This window comes from Octodon degus, unplaced genomic scaffold (assembly GCF_000260255.1).
Source record: "Octodon degus isolate 3935 unplaced genomic scaffold, OctDeg1.0 scaffold00016, whole genome shotgun sequence".
In the NCBI taxonomy this organism is placed as follows: Eukaryota; Metazoa; Chordata; class Mammalia; order Rodentia; family Octodontidae; genus Octodon; species Octodon degus.
In genome coordinates, this window is record NW_004524592.1 from 21,782,662 (window position 1) to 21,801,578 (window position 18,917).

Below are 18,917 nucleotides of genomic sequence, written 5' to 3' on the forward strand. Positions count from 1 at the left end.
TTGAAGCTTTCCCAAAAGCCCACAAGAACTTTGAAAATTTTACAATTATATATATATTTGGGTTTTTTTGGAAGGGTCTCATTATACAGTTCAGGCTGGCCTTGTGCTCACTTTTGTAGCCCCCCGGCTGGTTTTGAACTTGCAGAGTTCCTCCTGTCTCAACCTCCTGAGTGCTGGGATTACAGGCATATGTCACCATGCCCAGTTTAATTCCTAATATTCCTTTCCAGTCTCTATTTACGATGTTTGAATTTAGTTATATAGTCAGAGCTTGATGAGCTTGATGGTCTGGTTTGCTTTGAAAAGATAACTAATCTCAGGTAATATCATGTTAAGCCCTTTGGTCTTTAAAAATTAAAAGCTGTGTTGAAATTTCTCTTCAAATCTGTGATGTGCTACAAAGAAACAAGTCCATGAGATTTTGTCTCTCAAACACAAGCCAAGACAATTTTGCTATAATCTTCAGTTCCACTCATTTCAGAATGGAAGAAGTAAAACGATCTTCAATTGCTTAATAAAACATTGCCTTGCCATGATTCTTTAGAAAAACAATTTGGATTCATTCTGGAAGTTTATAGCTTTATTCAGAGTAAAATTAGATTTCTTTTGTATTTCATTTAAGAATCAGTTTTATATTACACTGAAAGAAGAGAGTCAATTCACTTAAGAACTTATAATGCATCTAGGTTAACAGATGCCCTGAAATGTGCAACATCTTTATCACTGACATTCAGGCCAGATTCTACCCTTTAATGCTGTCTCACTTTTCCCACAGTAATACAACTTCCTTTGTCCACTGCTGTGATTGATGATGTTCCACACTCCAAGGAAAGAAATGGATCTCCTTGCTTGTTGCTCATGTTAGTGAGAAAAATAATACAATGAATGGAGTGGAGTTGAACTGAGGGCTACCCTCACGTTTTTGCTGTCATGCAGAATTGTGTTGAGGCTTCAGGGTGCTGAAGCCACTCCTCTAGGGACAGTTCCAGCAAGGTTCAGATGACTTTGATACAACACAAACCAGTAATTGTGACTCTTTCCAGAGTGAAGATTTGCTGTGAAGAGATAATATTCAAGATGTGTAGGGATGAAAGCACTGGCCTTTTTCTTGTATAGATTTAGCAATAGAGCATATAATTGGTAGATGAATTGGAATGCTTAGATGGGCTTATGAAGGAAATGTGTAGATCCATAAGACAGCACTGTGTTTCATCACATAGTTCTTTCTTTCCGAATAGCTCTTTCTTCTTACTCCTCCTCCTCCTCCTCCTTTCCTTCCTCTTCCACCTCCTCTTTTTGAGGCAGGCTCTTGCTATGTAGTCCAGGTTGACTTGGACTCACTGTATAGCCCAGGCTGGCCTGGAACTCCCAATGATCCTCCTATCTCAGCATCCTGAGTGCTGGGATTACAGGCATGCACCACCATGCCCATCCTCCTAACTTCTCTACATCTTATTCTGTTTTTAGAGCAGTCGAATCAATTGATGTCCATGTCTGTCTTCAAAGAGCCTTACCACTGGGCTCTTTCTAGAGGTGGATGGTGCTATAACATATTTTTGAAGTACATATCTTAGTATGTATCAAGAAGTAAAATTACTTGAGGTCCATCAAAAAAGAGCCTCTCCATTGATCTCTCTCTAGAAGTCTGGGTTGTTGTACCAGGAGCATGCATTGAAACAGTCCTGATTTTGTGTAGATCACTCCCAAGAAAGTGAAGAGCAAAAGGGAAAGAAACACAATTAATAATGCCATATATCTCTGTAAAGCTGAATCTCTTGGACAAGTCTTCTTTGCACAGATCAACAAGCCAGTTCTTAGCTATGGCCCAGCTCTTCCACACAGGCTGCACATGCAAAAGAACCCAGCTCCCCGAAGCTCTTGAGGCATAGAGGATGTTCAGAGGCTGACGCAAAGGCTGTCTCTAAGCTGGAAGTTAAAAGAAAGAGTTACATGGGAAGAAATGTCTTCCTAAAAATGATAACAGATGTTCCACAGAGGATAACATTAATATGTTATAATCTTTCATTATTTTATTTAGTACACAAAGGAAATATAAATTTGGAAAAGTTGAATTCATAGAAATTTGAGAATATGGATATGAATTTCTGAAAATTTTTTACCAAGCAACACATTTATGTCTTATACACACACACACACACACACACACACACACACACACTTAAAGAAAGATTAAATGCCAAAGCCTCTGTCTTTAGCCCACATTATAAAATATTCCATACTGTCTTACACATCTTCTCATTGTCAAAATATATGAGTATCCATGATGCATATGAAATTGTCTTTCTTTAAAGTAAACCGTTCTTCTAAGCTGATGAGGAGGGAAGAAAATGATGCGAATTCTTGTTGGAAAACAGTGTTTTGACCTATGTTGTTTCCACATATGTTTCCGATTGCATATCTCCACTGTGAGTGTTGGAGTGTTGTTCTAAAACAATGCACACTTTTATTGGTTGTATACTGCACCACAACTTGTTTTCAATGACCTTGTATTTTTTAAAGAAATAGAGTTCTTTTAGTATAGCATTTTATGAGATCTTTCTACTAGGTCCTCTTAAATTTATGGATTAAATGGTGAAAGAGAAAGAAAAAATTAAATTTGTAATAGTGTAATGGTGTAAACTTTAACCTACTTGCGAAAGCAGTCTTTGAATGTAATATAAATTCTTAACAATTGTCTTTTCTTCTCTAGCTTAATCTCATTGTACTCTTCTTCCCAATGCAAACTTCCACTTACATAGTTTTGGACAGAATAGTTTTTCTTTTGCATTCCTGAAGTACCTTTAGTCTAAATTCTAAAGCATCAAGAAAATCATTGTTCCCTTTTTTGTCTAATCATAGGGCTTTATAAGCTATTATCTGAAGTCATTTTTGATAATATCAGAGCAAGTTATAGCTCTGCATCATTTGCAAGTAATATTAATGGTGGAAAATCTGGTTGTTTTTAGATTTTCCTTGGAATGGGGGTTGTTAAAGCCTGAAAGAGCCACCTTCTGCTTTACTACCATTCCTATCTCCAGTGTAGTTGTCCACTCACTGACCATTATAAGATGGTGTGATTCTGTACCCTTTAAAGCATTATTTCCACAAATATAGCCTTGACCAGCCCAGGACAAACTTTCAATTGTCCTGAAATTCCTTTATGCCTCTTCAGTGGAATTCAGAAGATTTTCTAAGCAATGTAACCTCTCATCTCTATACTTTGTGCTTAAAATAATGTAGATGATTCTGTGAAAATGAGAAGGGTTAGCCTGACTCCAGTGTGCTCCTCAGTATGCACCAGTTAATCTCAGACCTGTATTTGGGAACAGCTGCAGGGTACCATTAGACTGAGCTGCTAAGCATGTTGCCCGGGCTCAACAATTGTCAGAAACCCAGGCTGGAGTTAAGTATAATCTTCACCATTTACTTATCTTCTCATCATTCAGGAATGGAAAGGAAATCTCACTTGCCTTTTAAGTGAGCAGTACTTTTAATGTATATAGTCTTGATGTGACCATCTGTTCATACAGCTAACTCTTGATTGTCGGAGGTGAGAGCAGACTGGAGATGTGCAGGAGAAACCCTCACTCCTGCATATAGCTCTGGCAAGTCATTTAGCAAAGGAGAAATACAATAGACATTACTTCTCCTTTTACTCCTCTTTCTTATACTGTGGTAGCAACAACCAGTGAATGGTAGGAAGAAGAAGAAACCTTGGAATGGCTGCCAAGTAGTCAACCAATCCCTGAATCGAAAGTTGACTGAACTGCATAATCTCATTCAACTTCGGGAAGTTATGCAGTTTCTTGTGTGTATTTATATATGCAGAAAGAATTCAGCTAGGAAGCTTTGCCTCTGTTTTTCTCCAGAAACTGTGACTGAGTGGGTGTCCTTCTATAATGCTGTGTGATTTTCCTATGTAGGGTGAACCAGGGCTTCCTGGGCTTCCTGGACTTCCGGGGATCAAGGTAAATACTGCACCGACAGTCTTGGCTTCATAGATTTCTTATTGTGAGAGACACCCAACTTGGAAGGGAATAGGGAAAAAATGAAAACAGGATTATTTAAATACCTTCCACCCTTCTCAATAAATTATTGTTTTAATGAAATAAAGCATAGCCATTTAAAGTTTCCCATTGCTACCTGGACTGTATATTCCACTTAGCCTACTATATCCCTTACATAACTATAAATGTGACTTCACTTGAAATTACACAATTTTTTAAAGTCTAAATTATTTACTTCATATTTTAATTTTATTAAGATCCCATCAGATTTTGACATAATCAAATCCTATAAATCAAATCTTATAAATCAAATATTTAAGCAGCTGTTTTTGTGCTTCACTCATTGTAATAATCCCTCTAAAATATTTGTGCTTCTCCTTCCTGTCAATAATTCTTACCATAGAGTATAAGCCATTTCTAAAATGTTTTAATTTGACACATATATTGTCCTCATAAAATTTCTATGCATCTTTTGAAATAATTGTTTTTCAAAAAATCATTGTTTTAAATATTTTTAACTACCTATAAAAGTGTTAAGAACATCTTTAAAAATTGTTTAATATGTTTACACAGCAACTGACAAGACTTAAAAATTTCTTAAAATCAACTCCTTATTTAAAATGTCAATATGTGTTCCAGAACTATTTGATAAGGTAACATAACATGTTTTTTTCTGACGTTGTTCTCATCTTATAAAGTTTTAAATCAATCTCTGGTATACATTGATCCAATCTGAAATTAATATTCCTACTTTCAGTGTGAGGGTTCTGTGTATTATTTTATGAAATTTCTGCTTAGGATATGTTAAATAATTTTAGAAGTATTAAATTACAATGCATATATGCCAGGAATTCAGTTGCAACTGCAGTTGTGTGAAGAGTCATGTTTGTGAACCAAGGTACTATTGAATTAAGTTTGCAGAGATCGTATGGTATTATATATAATATTTTATGAGTACATTTGGTATAACTAAACGAGAAAGCTATGTCCACCAGGTGAACACTCAAGAGATTTTTGTTGGATGTTTCCTGAGTGGTATCAAGAAATTTCAGATGTGTCCTTTTCAAATAGTTTTAGTCTTTGTTTGTCCAGTGGGAAGTACCCTGTATGGCACCCACTTGCTAAGCAGTCAAAGATACTTCCTTATCATCTGCTACAGAACCAGAATAACTCCATAAATTAATAATGGATTTCATATTGCAGAGTTAATTTATGGTAGTGCCTTAGCAACTTCCACATACTAAAAATGACAACTTTTTATAAATGATTAGGAGATCATAAATTTTTTGGATGAATTTAAGAAAGCGATATTCAGGATTAATTAAAAAGAATCTAGTGTCATTATAAATCAGCAGGAAGGCATTTTAACAGTGAGGCAGGTGGAAGGGCTGGGACTGGGCCTCTGCTGCAAGCCCTTGGGTCAGAGGAGCCCCTGCTAGCGCACGCTCAGCCATAGGAGATGCCCGGCTTTGCAGCCCCTGAGCTCAAGCACTTGCTGGATGAGAGAAAACGGGAGCGCATAGGCATTCATTTCTCCCTTCCAAAGCATATATATATATAACTATATAACTATGCCTTGTTATCATTGCCATGTCTCAAGGTTATATTTCCTCCCTGCAAAATGCCCCGTTGGGCCCATGGTGCTTCCCTAGTCCTCTAGGGCTCATCCAAATGTCCTGAACTTCTTCAGGTTCGGAGGGTTGTTGTTGACTTCCTTCCTCTGTGAGTGCTTGTTTTCTTGCCATCATAAGAAATCACAGGGCATGCTCTGTGGAGGTCATGGATCTCTGATGTTTGTGTAGTAAAAAGAAGCTTTTAATTGACAAAAAAAAAAAAAACCTCTCTCTACTTTCTAGAGATATTATTCTATAGGAACATGAAGCACTATTCAGTAGTGATCCAGCATTCAATTTAAATCATAGGTTCTATTTTGTTTTGATAAGCTTTGTGATGTCACAGCAATTAAAGAGAGATATGCCTTCCTTGTAGTGTAGTAAGTGCTGGGGATAGCTGAATAATTTTGAAAAGGAACCAATTTAAGGACTCCCTATGGTCATTAGTATTCACTGTATGCCTGTGGAGCTAAAAGTTTAAAATTTTATGCTATAACTTCACTAGCTTAGAATATTGTTATTTCCTTAATTTACCCTCCTTCTGCTATATAGCCAACTATAGGACAGTTAACCAGAATTTCATAGGTTGAGTGAATAGCAGGATTTAAAGGATGGATTGACTGTGTGTGGATGCAGAATGTGTGGAAGCAAGAACATTAGTCCTAATCTTCCTAGACTTGAGTGTTTATTTATGCTTTGGAACTACTTCCTGTTGCTATTCACCCCTCCTTATCTGCTGGGGCCCCAGAGAGCTTGCAAACACCATTCGGTATTGCTGAGACATTGAGGAAGCCAGCCATGACATACCAGGGGAGCTTGGCTTCACCACCTGCTGCTCTCGGGGAATGGCTGGAAACTTAATGAGCAGCCACATGCCCTGCATGGCTCTCTGGAAATGAGCATAGTACCTAAATACAGACCGCAGACTCATCTATCTGTCACCTCAGAGTCCCACTCAAGGCAAAGAGCTAATACCAAGGGCCTACATAATGCAAGTCACTGAGAACAGGCAGAACTTAATCTCACGCTACTCAGGAGCTTCCTGTACACGCACTGGAAAGTCCACTTGCCATGTGGAAGGCATTTGGAATTTCTATTTCACGCATTCATGGTTCATATAGTGTCAAGATGTTCAACTGGGAAAATTAAATTATGTACAATGTACTGTGCAGACATGGATCTTCTGCAATAAGACTTGAACTCAGAAATTAGTTTTATGAATGAGTCTTCAAATAGTTTTAAGGGGTAAAAATCATCAGAACTCACCTTTTCTAATATCACATAAAAGGACAAGCTCCCAAATTTCTGGTCTATACCTATTTTAAAAAATGTGAAGACGTCGCTGACCCTGTCTTACGGCGGAATTGCCCTTATCTCCTGACCATGAGATCACAGCACTTGCCCTTCTGTTATCCAAGTGTTTTCCACAGACAAATGGTGAAGGATAAGTCACAAGAAACTCTATTTCCTGAAACTTTTCACAGAAGAAACAAAAGGAAAACCTGACCTGTGCCACAGGGCCAGAATGTTGCCGGCCAGCAATGCCCAGCCACAGGCCTTTTCTAATGCTATTTTTCACCATTTTCTGCCAAGACTGTTTTCCAGTGATTTTTTTCCCTTGCAATATACACCACTAATTTATCTCACCCAAAAATTAAATTAGAAAAATAAAACATGGCATGGGAGATACAATACAGTAAAACCTATTTCAAATCAGAACAATCATGTACATGGCCATAAAATTCTTACAGTTTAATGTTTTTACTTTGGCTGAGTGAAGATTTGACCTTCAGGTCTAGAATCTGAGGATTGGTGTGGTCTTGTGATCATAACTCACTCTTCATTCTGTGTCTCTATAAAATCAGTCTTGATGTGAGATATTACAGACTCTGACCTTACAGATGGCCAAGAAATTGACTTTGGTGCAGTTAGGATTAAGCATAGCATTCAGTAACCTAACTGAAAGGTATCTTCTACAGCTATTGGAGATGAAGGTCCATCCTCAAAGACATAAAGTCCCATTTTAAAAGTAGCAAAGAAAAAAAAACTTCCCTTTATCTTATAATAACAGAGGAAAAAGTACTTCCAAAAAATATTTTTGGATGTGCTATAGAACATAAATTCCTAAAAGTAAAAAAGAAGAAATACTAGTTTAAAAGATGATGCTGGATTATTGTTACTTCTAATTATTTCCTGCTTGTATAAACTCCATCTGAAAAGTGGAGTAATTTGAGAGTCCAATTAGGAAACTCATACATCCAGAAATCAGAGCCTTTTAGTAGGCATCATGAAATTCTCAGTAAATATAATGAATGTCTTTCATGAGGCAATCCTGCTTTTTAAAATCAGAAATGTATGTTTTCTGAATTTGAAATCTGCTATTGTAGTTCATTTTCAACAAAGCCACCAAGATGTTTTAATTTATACTCAAATTTGATCCTTAAGGGAAATAAGTGTTTTAAGGAGAGACTCTACTTTCTCATTCTTTTTTTCCCCTCCTTAATAATTTTATAAATCCATCACAACCAAAACAGGCTGCCTAGAGGTTCTTATTACAACAAATGTTGCTGCCATAATCCTCAAAAGCAGGTATCACACTGACTTGAATTCTAATTAGCCTTTAAGCAAGAAGAATATTGTATGGTTAATGCATTCAGTGTCAAGACACGTTAATCAAAATTATTGGTGATGCTTTTAGCACCCAGGCAAAACAGCACATATTTTTTTTCAAACCCTATAATACTATTTTTTGGGCAATGAAAATTGGGCCTACTTGCAGGTAATAAATATCATAGAAAAGATGACTTAGTCTAAGCTGGTATGTTAGATGTTTTCTTAGACAGGTTAAAAAATATTAGACCTTTAATTTATAATGACTTGTAAAAGTAAAATAAATGGTAATAAATAAAAAAAGAGATTTTTCTTTGGGCAAAGGCTAATCAGTTAGGACTTTCTGGTCATCCTTGTGTTTAACAGATGGTACATTCTGAAAACTTATATAGGAAGCCTTGGTAAACCATCTGTGCATGGATGAAGCTGTCTCTTCCTTTCTTTCCTCAACAAGTAATCCCACCTGAGCACTTTCTGGCTCCACCTTTCTGAAAGATATGTTTTAGGTAAAACTGACAAAAGACCGTTAGGTCAACTTGTCCCACTGACCATATGAAAGACAAAGTAAAGACATTTGAAATCCTTTTTTGCTATTTATTAGATGTGGGTTTAAAGAAAGAGCAGTCAATATTTCATTACAGAATTCCAAGATTTATTGAGACCTTTGGTAATTCAGAATTCAGAAAGAGCATATTTCTAGTGTTTCCTTGCTTTCTGTAACTTAAAAAATCTAGTGTCGGTTGCCTCTGTGGCTAATAGAGAGGGTGGTGGTTAGCTATTGTCATTGTTGCTATTTTCCTTGACCAGAAGATATGAAAGTTAAGCTGTTGTTTCAATAGTATTTAGTTTTTAGAGACGTAACACTGAGTTGAACGTTCAGTCAAAACTCTTTGAGTATCTTCCCTTTATCTTATAGAAAACGAGTAAGGCCATTTTTCTATGGCTAATTCTTATCGTTTACTTCATTTATGTGTGTACATATCATCCATTTATGAAAGGAAAGTCCCACTAACACTGACATCCTAATCAACAATAGAACTGTTTTAGGGGTACAAAATAGGATTTTTTTAAAGTGATAGTATTATTAGTAACTGTGACTTATATCTGCTGAGTTTAACACTACATGGCCAAGGTCACAGCAGCCCTGATGGTCAGCTGTGATTAGAAAGACTAAGGCAAGATCACTAGGCCTTCCCCATTTGGTGTGGAAGAGGCACTTCTGACTTCACTTGCAGTCCTTTTCCGGAGAGTTTGTTCTGAATCTTCATGGGCCGTGGCTGTCTAAAGGTTTTGGTCAAATAAGCAGTCCTACTTGGGGATGTGCTTACTATCTGCTGCTGTTCCTAGCAGCTGCCTACGGGGCCTGTGCTGGCCTTCAGCATGAGTTGATAGCGTTTCTTCTGCCTTCCCTTAGCCCCCATTATTAAGTCACCAAAATTACAGCTGCTCTAGTGATCATCCTCTCCACAAAAAAAGTGGGTTATACTCTTAGCAGCAGGCCCTGGTTTATTTTTCTAACTCATTGATGATGAGATAATGACTAACCAAAGGGTAAAAACTCATTGAAACAACTTAGGAATAAGTTAGATCTGATATCCAAAATGAGACTAAAGACTGAAGCCAAATGAGTCTTGATTCTGGCATTTGATGCTGCAGAAGACCCATGTCGCAGTAAGACCGGCAGAGGTGGGTTTTCTGTGTCTCTGACAACCACTTGGTCACTGGCTTGCATGTGGTTTGGACAGCAGAGCAGAGCAATCTCTCCATTATGTCCTAGGGCCAGAGAGATGGCTCAGTAGAATAAGCACTTGCCTGGCAAGCACAGGGGCCTGAGTTCAATGCCTGGTTCCACAAAAAAAAAAAAAGAAAAAAAAATATGTCCTCATGATTCAAATTTAGGGCTGTGTTAGGGATTCTGGTGAAGAGCATGGTATGCATTTTATCCCCAGGCTTTGGTTAAATCATAGTTCTGTGCTTAAGAGTCAGATGATATATTGTTCACACCTTCCTTTTTGTCCCAAGAGTAAATCTAGTATGATGTTTCTAGCACCCATAAAAATAAAACAACAGAAAGAGAAAACATTAAATCTGAGTTTAATCATTAGGTTAGCGTAATGAGGAGAGGATGAGGAAAGGTTAGGATGAAACGTTCCTCTAGCCTTCTCTTTCCCAGTCCACTTCCTCCCTCCCTCACCCCTCCTCTTCTTTTTGCTTCTCTCCCCCAACCCCCGCCCGCCAGCGGGGTTGCCCTCAGCCTAGCACCTCACCTTGCCCCCCCACACACACACAGACCAGCGGGGTTGCCCTCAGCCTAGCACCTCACCTTCCCCTACACACACACACACACACACCAGCGGGGTTGCCCTCAGCCTAGCACCTCACCTTCCCCTACATACACACACACACCAGCAGGGTTGCCCTCAGCCTAGCACCTCACCTTGCCCCCCCACACACACACACACACCAGCGGGGTTGCCCTCAGCCTAGCACATCACCTTCCCCTACACACACACACACACACACACACACACACACACCAGCGGGGTTGCGCTCAGCCTAGCAAGTCTCACCCCGCACAATCCCGGCCGACTGTCATCAACATGGTTTCACTGATTAGAAAAAAAGCAAAACCATACAGCACTATGAAACAGGAGATCAAGAGCTGGAGAAATAGACGCACTATGTACCTAAAATGAGAGAGAAACAAATTAAAGTGGCTCTGAAAACATTGGTAGCCTGCTTACTCTAAGGCTAGTCATTGTCACTGGTTCATACATTTGACAAGTCAGATGTTTAAAATCTGTCTCCCCCCATTTTTCTTGAGAATTTCTATTACTTTAACAAAGCACTAAGAGATCATTAACTTAAACAGCTAATAATTTTGGACCATGTCATGTCTACTGTTTTCAGTTTAATGGGGGAGCTATGTTTCTTACCATTTGCTACTTAAATCCCCAGTTCCCTGATGAAGGTGGCCAGCACCTTCCCTTTTCAGAGGATCCCTGCTTTATATTCTAATGTTTTTCCTAAAATTGCCTCACTGAAGTTGTACTTTGAATTTTCTAATTCAAGTAACTAGCTGGTAAATAAGAAATGAAAAAATAACTCAATTTATTCTTTCCTTCATTAAAAGTAATGTCAGAGTTAATTCCAGCACAGTTCTGATCTCTGTGGTAGCTCTTCCTACCAGGTGTACTCAGGTCAAGATGAGAAAACTATTTTCAATTTATCATTCTTCTATTTCACATTGGTTAATGAGATTAAATATGTAAAGTGGATGGCAAATTATTACATAGGCCAATATAATTCTCATTTGTTGCTCTGTAAATTTACATAATCTCATTCCTGCATATTCCAATCTATTCTATAGATGATTTCTCAATAGCATTTTGTCTCTGGCCATGTCAGTTGTTCACCCTGACCTCCCCTGACTCTCTTTCCTCTTCATGGTAATAGCAATTGGAATTATGAGGTCTGGCCAAAAACATTAGAAATTCTTGGATATTTTTAAATTTTTTTCAGTAAGATACATTATCATTGATGCCCTCAGAGTCTTCCCTCTCGGTGCAGACACACTTTCTCATGGTTCTTGCCAATTTCTGAAGCAGCTGTGGAAATCTTCTTTCCTGGGTGACTTTAGTTTAGCTCTTGGGACTACCCTGATATCCTGAATTAATTCCCATGTTTGCTCTTCATGACTTTAGGACCAGCCAAAATGCACATGGCACTAAAGCCAGTGAAAGAGGCGGATGAGGAAACAGCACAAGGGCTTTAAGGGCCCGCCTTCCTGTGGGGAGGCCCTGGGCAGCAGCCTCCACCTTCATGCTGATCCCATCTCATAAACACACTCAGGAAGGAGAACTCTCCTCCATGGCCAATGATGTAGAGTGTGCCTACGGAGTGTCACATGGAGAGAAAACATTCTCTCAGGCTTTCACAGAGACCAAATTGGTCAAGCAATAGCCCTGACTCATCCACATGGCTGACACTGACAAAGGATCTGCAAACTGTGGTACAGGGTTTCAGTGTAAATCCTGAAGGGATTTGACTAACCTTGTCAGATACAGAAGTTACATTTCTTGTTAGATATAGATCTTGTTTTATCTTGGTCTTAACCATCCAGCAGAAAAGTATAAAAACGAAGTATAAAAAATAAAGCCATATTACTATGCTAAGCTGTAAAAGGCTCAAGTCAACAACTTCTAACATTGCCAGTTATACAGATAACCTACTACTATTATGGACTACTGGATTATGTTGAATTATTTTGCTGAATTAACGCACCTGCAATATTTAAATGGCAATGGAATACCCATCTCTGACAAAACTAAACAAAAAAAAAGGGACACAAATGAAGGACCATTTTGTATCTGTATATACAAAATAGTTAGGATAGATATAGAGCTACTTTCTCTTAATTCAATGAGAAGAAAGATTTGTACTAATAATGTTTGGACAGGATATGTCTGCATCTTGTATTAAGAATAACCACTAAAGGGGCTGGGGAGATGGCTCAGTGGAATAAGCGCTTCCCTGGCAAGTGCAAGGGCCTGAGTTCAATTCCCGGTTCAAAAAAAAGAATAACCACTACAAAGACAACAATTTGCAATGCATTAATTATTGAAACTGTCCTATTAGTCGTCTTTGAAACTGTCTCATTGCTATTTGTTTCTCAATAAAATTAATTAAAAGGAAGGAGAACTCAAAAACTGCCTCAGAAAGTGGCAAAAATAGTAGAATAAATATATTTGAAGCAGGGCCTAGAGGAGATATTTTGAGGGAGATTAATCTCAATGTGCCTTTTACCCTAATACATTTTTAAATTTCAAGTTTACTGGATTTTTGATCACCTTTGTATAGTAGAATTACTACTTATTTTTCATATCATAAGCAAGTATTTTATATGATTTTATGTTGTTATTGCATTTCTCTTAGATATTTTAAGACATTTTGGAATCTTTAAATTGTCCATCAGTCCTTAGAGGCAAGACTTTTGTAAAGGATTACACTTACTCATGGACATTCAGTGGGAATGGCCCTCCTGTCCTTCCCTCCCATGGGGAGGAAGAATGCTTGCACTTGGCAAAGTACTTATTTTCTCACATAGCAGTGATGTGTTGTTTGGTTTATTTTTATTTATTAGGTACAAGAACTTACTATGCACCTCCTGTCTCAGTCTCCCTAGCACTGGGATTACACGCGTGCCCGGTTTTGGTGCCTATCATGCCCAGTTTCAGTGGCCGGCTCAGCGTGGGGCTGGCATGGCATGCAGTACCATGGATCAAACCCAGGGCCTTGTGCTTGCCAGGCAAGTGCTTACACCATCAAGCTATCTCTCTGGCCCAGTTCGGATGTGTTTTAAATATCTTTTAGTTTTACAATCTTAAATGCCCCAGTAGATGGATATTGTCTCATAAAATGATAACACACTCAAATGAGAAAACTTAGAGTTTTCAATGATGCCAAGAAGTCCCCTTGTATATTACCCATTACAATGCTAATATCATAATGCTCCTGTTACCAATGATAAAGGAATGACAGCTAACATGCTTGCACCTATAAGACAAGGGAAAAATAATAAGTATTTACTGTGCTCTTAATTCTAGGGTGAGTGTTAAACGCTTTGCCTGTGCTATCTTATAGTAAGTCTGGGAACTGAGGGTATAGTTCAGTGGCACAGTGCCTGCCTGGCAAGCGCAAGGTTCTGAGTTAAATTCCTACTAGCAATTTTTTTTTTAAAGTCTTGACCAAGCTCCCCTTGTAGAATCCAGAATCTTCCACCATGTGGCACCTTGGTGCCCCAGCATGCAGTCAGCCCTCTCACCTCAATTCTGTGCTTTTGAACTAGCACTCTGAAAAACTGAGCCTCAGAAACCCTTTCCATTCTTCAGAATTCTGATAGAAGATCTTTTGCTTGTGCAGGTTAGAGATACAGATGTTGCTCTACTAGAAATCAAAGCTGAGGAATATTGTAACATTAAATAATATGTTTTATGAAATATAGCTGCATTCTCCAAGACAAGACCAATTTTTTTTTCACAAGAAGAATGCTGGATTATCTTTTCTGTCTACATTCAGTCTGTTTCAACTTTGTTGCTTTGGTTGAAACAGTTGAAGAAACACTCACCTCCTGCAGATAAGCAATGGGAACAGGGGATCGTTATTTCAGGAGGCTATGTAGACACGGTGATGGTATTCTTTGATTCTAATCCAAACCCTCCAAGTGGGATTTTCCTGAAGGAAAGGTGCAGGGTGGACTCTGAACCCACATCATGAGCTTCCATAACTCTGTGTACTCATGAGGGCTTTGAAAGTAGAAGCATAAATGATATCTTTTCATTATTATGAAGATAATTTGAGCCTAAGGACTCCCTCAAAAGGCTCAGGGACCCTCAGAGTTCTATAGAGCACACTTTGGGAACTGCTGGTACAACAGCCCGAGCAGTGTAAGATTGTGCTGTATTGCTGTCCTCATGACCCCAGCAGATCCTGAAGCTCATTGTCCTCCCCTCATAGCCCTCCAAGGCACAGGGAGGGTGCCAGTCATGTTTCCACCATGACTGAGAGACCTCAAAGCAGATAAATGTGAAACTGTGAGTAGATGACTCTACTTCCTTTGATAAATCAATATCAAACATGCGACAGGTAGGGCATACACATCTGATAGATGCTTTCTTGGAATAGAAGGTAAAACTAATCACACTCAAAACCTTTACAATGAGCAAGTATCAATAATATTAACATTGATGAGAGTGTCCAATGCATTCTGTTTTCCACTGTAAATTTTCTATAAGGGGAATTTAGCATATTTTCTATGATAAATAAAAGGATGACAAAACTTTCGTCTGGCCAGGAAGGTGGTAAAATTTTGTGAATTATGCAATGGCATGTTTCACCTTTCTGTAAACTGAGTGCTAACCTAAATAAGAAATGTGTTTTCTGTAGCACTTGCTCTTTCCTTCTTTTCCTAGTATGCTTTAACAGTGCTTCTACTGAACTAGCTGTGCATCACTTTATTTTTACCTAAAAATATGTAAGAGTTCCTGCTTACCCATAAACTTTCAGGCTACTAACTTTCAGTAAACTTCCTGACCATCATTATTAATAACGTTAATGTTGATGTAATGCATCATGTCTTTTGAGTGTAGTGAGGGGCTATTTATTTGTATATATCATTTTATTAAGATAAACATTTTATTTATAAATTTTGTTCCTTCTATATTTTGTTTCTGAAATAAGTTAAATGTGTTTATTTTTACTAGAAATACAATTGATTTCTCCAAATAGATTTGAGACTTGTATTGAGATCCACCCGAAAATTGCCTGCAGATTCACCTTTGCATTAGGTGGAAGGCTTTGGGGATGGTAGGACAGACATTTGTAGAAAGTTTCCAACAATAAACTAAAGTATTAGTCCCCACCCTACTTCTTCACTTACATCAGGACCATGTGCACCCAAGTCAGAGATAAATCACCTGAGCTGTTTATCAACACTACATGTGTTGTGGCCATGACATCTTTTGTTCCCCACCCATTCCCAATGTTTTCTACAGCATGTTTTAAAAGTATGCTCATCTGAAAACAGTTGCTGACACGTTAACATGTCATATAAAACATCTTCTATGTATCTTCCTGTTCAACTCCAAGTACCATAAAACAAAGGTTGAACTGCTGCTGCCTTAGAAAACAATCTGATGTGCCGAGTAACATTAACAGAAGCTCCAGAAATAATCTAAGCAAGAGAAAGACAAGAAATGTAGACATAGAACCACCATGGATTCTGCTTTAAACTTATTAGATTTTTAAGTAATTAAACCATTAAATGTGAGCTTAAGTAGTTAAAAAGAAAATAAAACTTTGCAGAGATTAAAAGTAATGGGAACACTTGCAGGGGGGGACACTTGCTGGGGGGGGGCGTTGTGCCCCCTAATGTGCAGCATCTTTTCCAAAACTAATTCTGCAACTCTCTGATTCTGACTCCTCCCTGCAACTCAATCCTGCTCTGACACTATTCCAATTACTATCAGACTCTGCACATTTAGAGCTTAGTCATGTGAGATTTGCCTCATTTCAGCTGCCAATGACAGATACTGAGTTCCCAGCTTGTCTACACTTTTGTCTGACTTGCCAACCATACCATGGTTACCATTCATTTATTATAAAGAATAAAAATAAAGAGTCAGATGCAGAAGTACCTAGGACAAGGTTTAGAAGAATGCCCAGCCCAAGGGCCCCTGTCCCCATGGACTTGAAGTGGTCCATGTTCCTCTGGGAACATACATGTTCACCAAATTGGGAGCTCTTGTGTCCCCGTTGTTCAGGTTGGTTTGATAAGGCACTATTGCATAGGCAAGATTGATGTAATCACTGACCATTGGTGACCTCCCCTACAGGACAGTGTGAGGTAGAGAAGAAAGTTCCAGCCTCCCTCCCCAGCCACAAGGTTGGACCTCTAGGCCCCAGTTCCCATCCTGAAATTACCCAGGTCCCTAGTAGGAGTCACCTCAGCTGCACAGGCTCAGCTGTCATTGGGTGGGGCACAAAGGATGCATTTCACCACTCCTATCACTCACTAACGTGCAAGTATTCGAGGAGATCTGCGCCAATAATCAAGAACCGAGAGCAAATATGGTTTTTATTATACTGCAGCTAGTGGAGATCAGGTAGTAGCGATAAGGTTTTAGAGTCTGACAAGGACAGATCATTTCCTTTCATGGAAAGGAAACATAGAACATTCTGGACTCCCTTCCATGGCTAGCCATTAAACCAGTTACCTATTGCTGCCTGCCATCTTACCCCAAAACTTAATGGCTAAAAACAACTAACATGATTTATCTCACCATTTCTGAGGAATGAAAATGTAAGCACAGCATGGCCAGGTGTCTGGGGTCCTGCGTCCCTTATGGGTTGGTGTGACGTGTCAGCCAGCAAGTGTTCCCACAAGAAGATGAGGAGGATGGGTAGGGTGCCCAGGGTCATGCTCCTGGTGTCCCTGCAATGTGGGCTACACCATAAGGCTGCTCATGACACAGCAGCTGGCTCCTCCAAGGCAGGCTTCCAATTGGGAAAGAGCAGGAATGCCAGAAGGAAGCCCCAGTCTTCATGCATCTTGGACTCGGAAGTCATAGTCCATCACTTCTGCCATATCTTGCTCACCAGACATGGGTCAGTAAATCTTGTCCCTGCTCAAGGGGACAGGATAACACAAGGTCCCTAAGGCCTGTCTTCAAGGCCAGTACCACACCTCACCCCTATACAGGTGGGCCGAATCTGGTTAGTGGTAAGCAACACTCAACAACAACGAAGAGAAAAAGCTATAAGAGATTTATCTTGTTATTTCACCACATACTTTCATGTTGCTCAAAGAGTTTTCACTTGATTAAACCAAATTCTCATTAATTTTATAGTAAATAGCTTCCTTTGGTGGGGGAGAACACTGTGTATAAGCAAAAAAATAAAATCCCAATAGAGCAGATGAGTTTGGCTTTGTCTACTTTGTGTCCTCCAACTAAAGACCTTGTTTGCCATCTTTTTAAAGGGAGAACCAGGTTTTATTGGTCCTCAAGGGGAACCAGGCTTACCAGGCTTACCAGGAACAAAAGTAAGTACAATCCTCTCTCTTGCCTGCCTTTCTGATATTTTTGTCCTCTATGTTGAAATGTGGGGTGCTGCTACTTGTTGAGGTGACCTGGTAGTTCTGCCTTGCAAAGAACTAGCCTGCCCATTAGCAACCTTCTAAAAGGAGCATGATGTGAAATAGACAAAAGGGAAGCTAATTCCAGAAAACCTCAGGCAAGACACCAGGGTGATGGGATGCATTAGCTAGTCCAGTTGTTCTCTGGTTCCTGCTGAACTGTTCCAATGCTGTTAGCCTTCTGGCCCCATGGAGAGGGAAAGGAGTTAGGAAAGACAGAGCTCATTAACTCCTGCACCTCATCACCCACTTCAGCCTGGGCTCATAAATCCAGCACTCACAATCCTGGTCACTTCTTCAACTTCAAAGGCAAGTGCAGATGTCACATAGATTCCCGAGGGCTTCACTCCAAAAGGACCCACCCTGAATGACGTCTGCAGACATATTCTGTAATGAAAACCATCTCATCTGATCTGCTACTTGGCAGCCCCAGAGAGGGCCCAAAAAGTACTACTGCACGCTGCCGTGTGAAAACAGACATCAGGCCAGAGTTCTGTTTTATCTACCCAAGAAGACATAAAATGGTGCAGCCTGGATGGTGCAACTGTCTCACAACAGGCTCATGAATCAAAGAAGAGACAAAAATTACATCAAACTGTACTCTTTTATTTTTATTCCATAGCATTCTTTGTCTCAATGTGTACTGCATTCATCAGAAACAAGCCAGGGATGATTTCCAAGAGTTGAAGAAATATGTTCAAGGTCTGTTTTGATGGGACGGTCCTGATTTCCACTGGTCAAAGGAAAATAACTATAATCTTAGTAAATGGAAACTATGCATGGCCCGAGGGAGGGCTAACAGAGTGGGATTATGCAAAATTGTTGTTTTCTTAAGACCTTGCTTTTTGCACATAAACTGTCAGGCTTATAAACAAAGGATGAAGGATGCCTGTTTTAGCCTGCACAGACTCACACAAGACATACCTTTCCAGAATAAGAAGAGAAAGAGAAAGAATAGTAAACATTCTCTGTTGCTGTGAGAACCATTGGGTT

At 39.2% G+C, this 18,917-nt stretch overlaps 1 protein-coding gene across 1 annotated transcript in view; it reads left to right on the top strand.

Moving 5' to 3' along the window:
• Col25a1 (collagen type XXV alpha 1 chain) overlaps window positions 1-18,917 on the top strand; it is a 466,154-nt gene that overhangs the window by 391,871 nt on the left and 55,366 nt on the right. Inside the window, exons 18-19 of the mRNA XM_012513689.2 lie at window positions 3,924-3,968; window positions 17,769-17,831. Of these exons, the coding sequence (XP_012369143.2) occupies window positions 3,924-3,968; window positions 17,769-17,831 (108 nt within the window). The remainder of the gene's footprint in view (window positions 1-3,923; window positions 3,969-17,768; window positions 17,832-18,917) is intronic.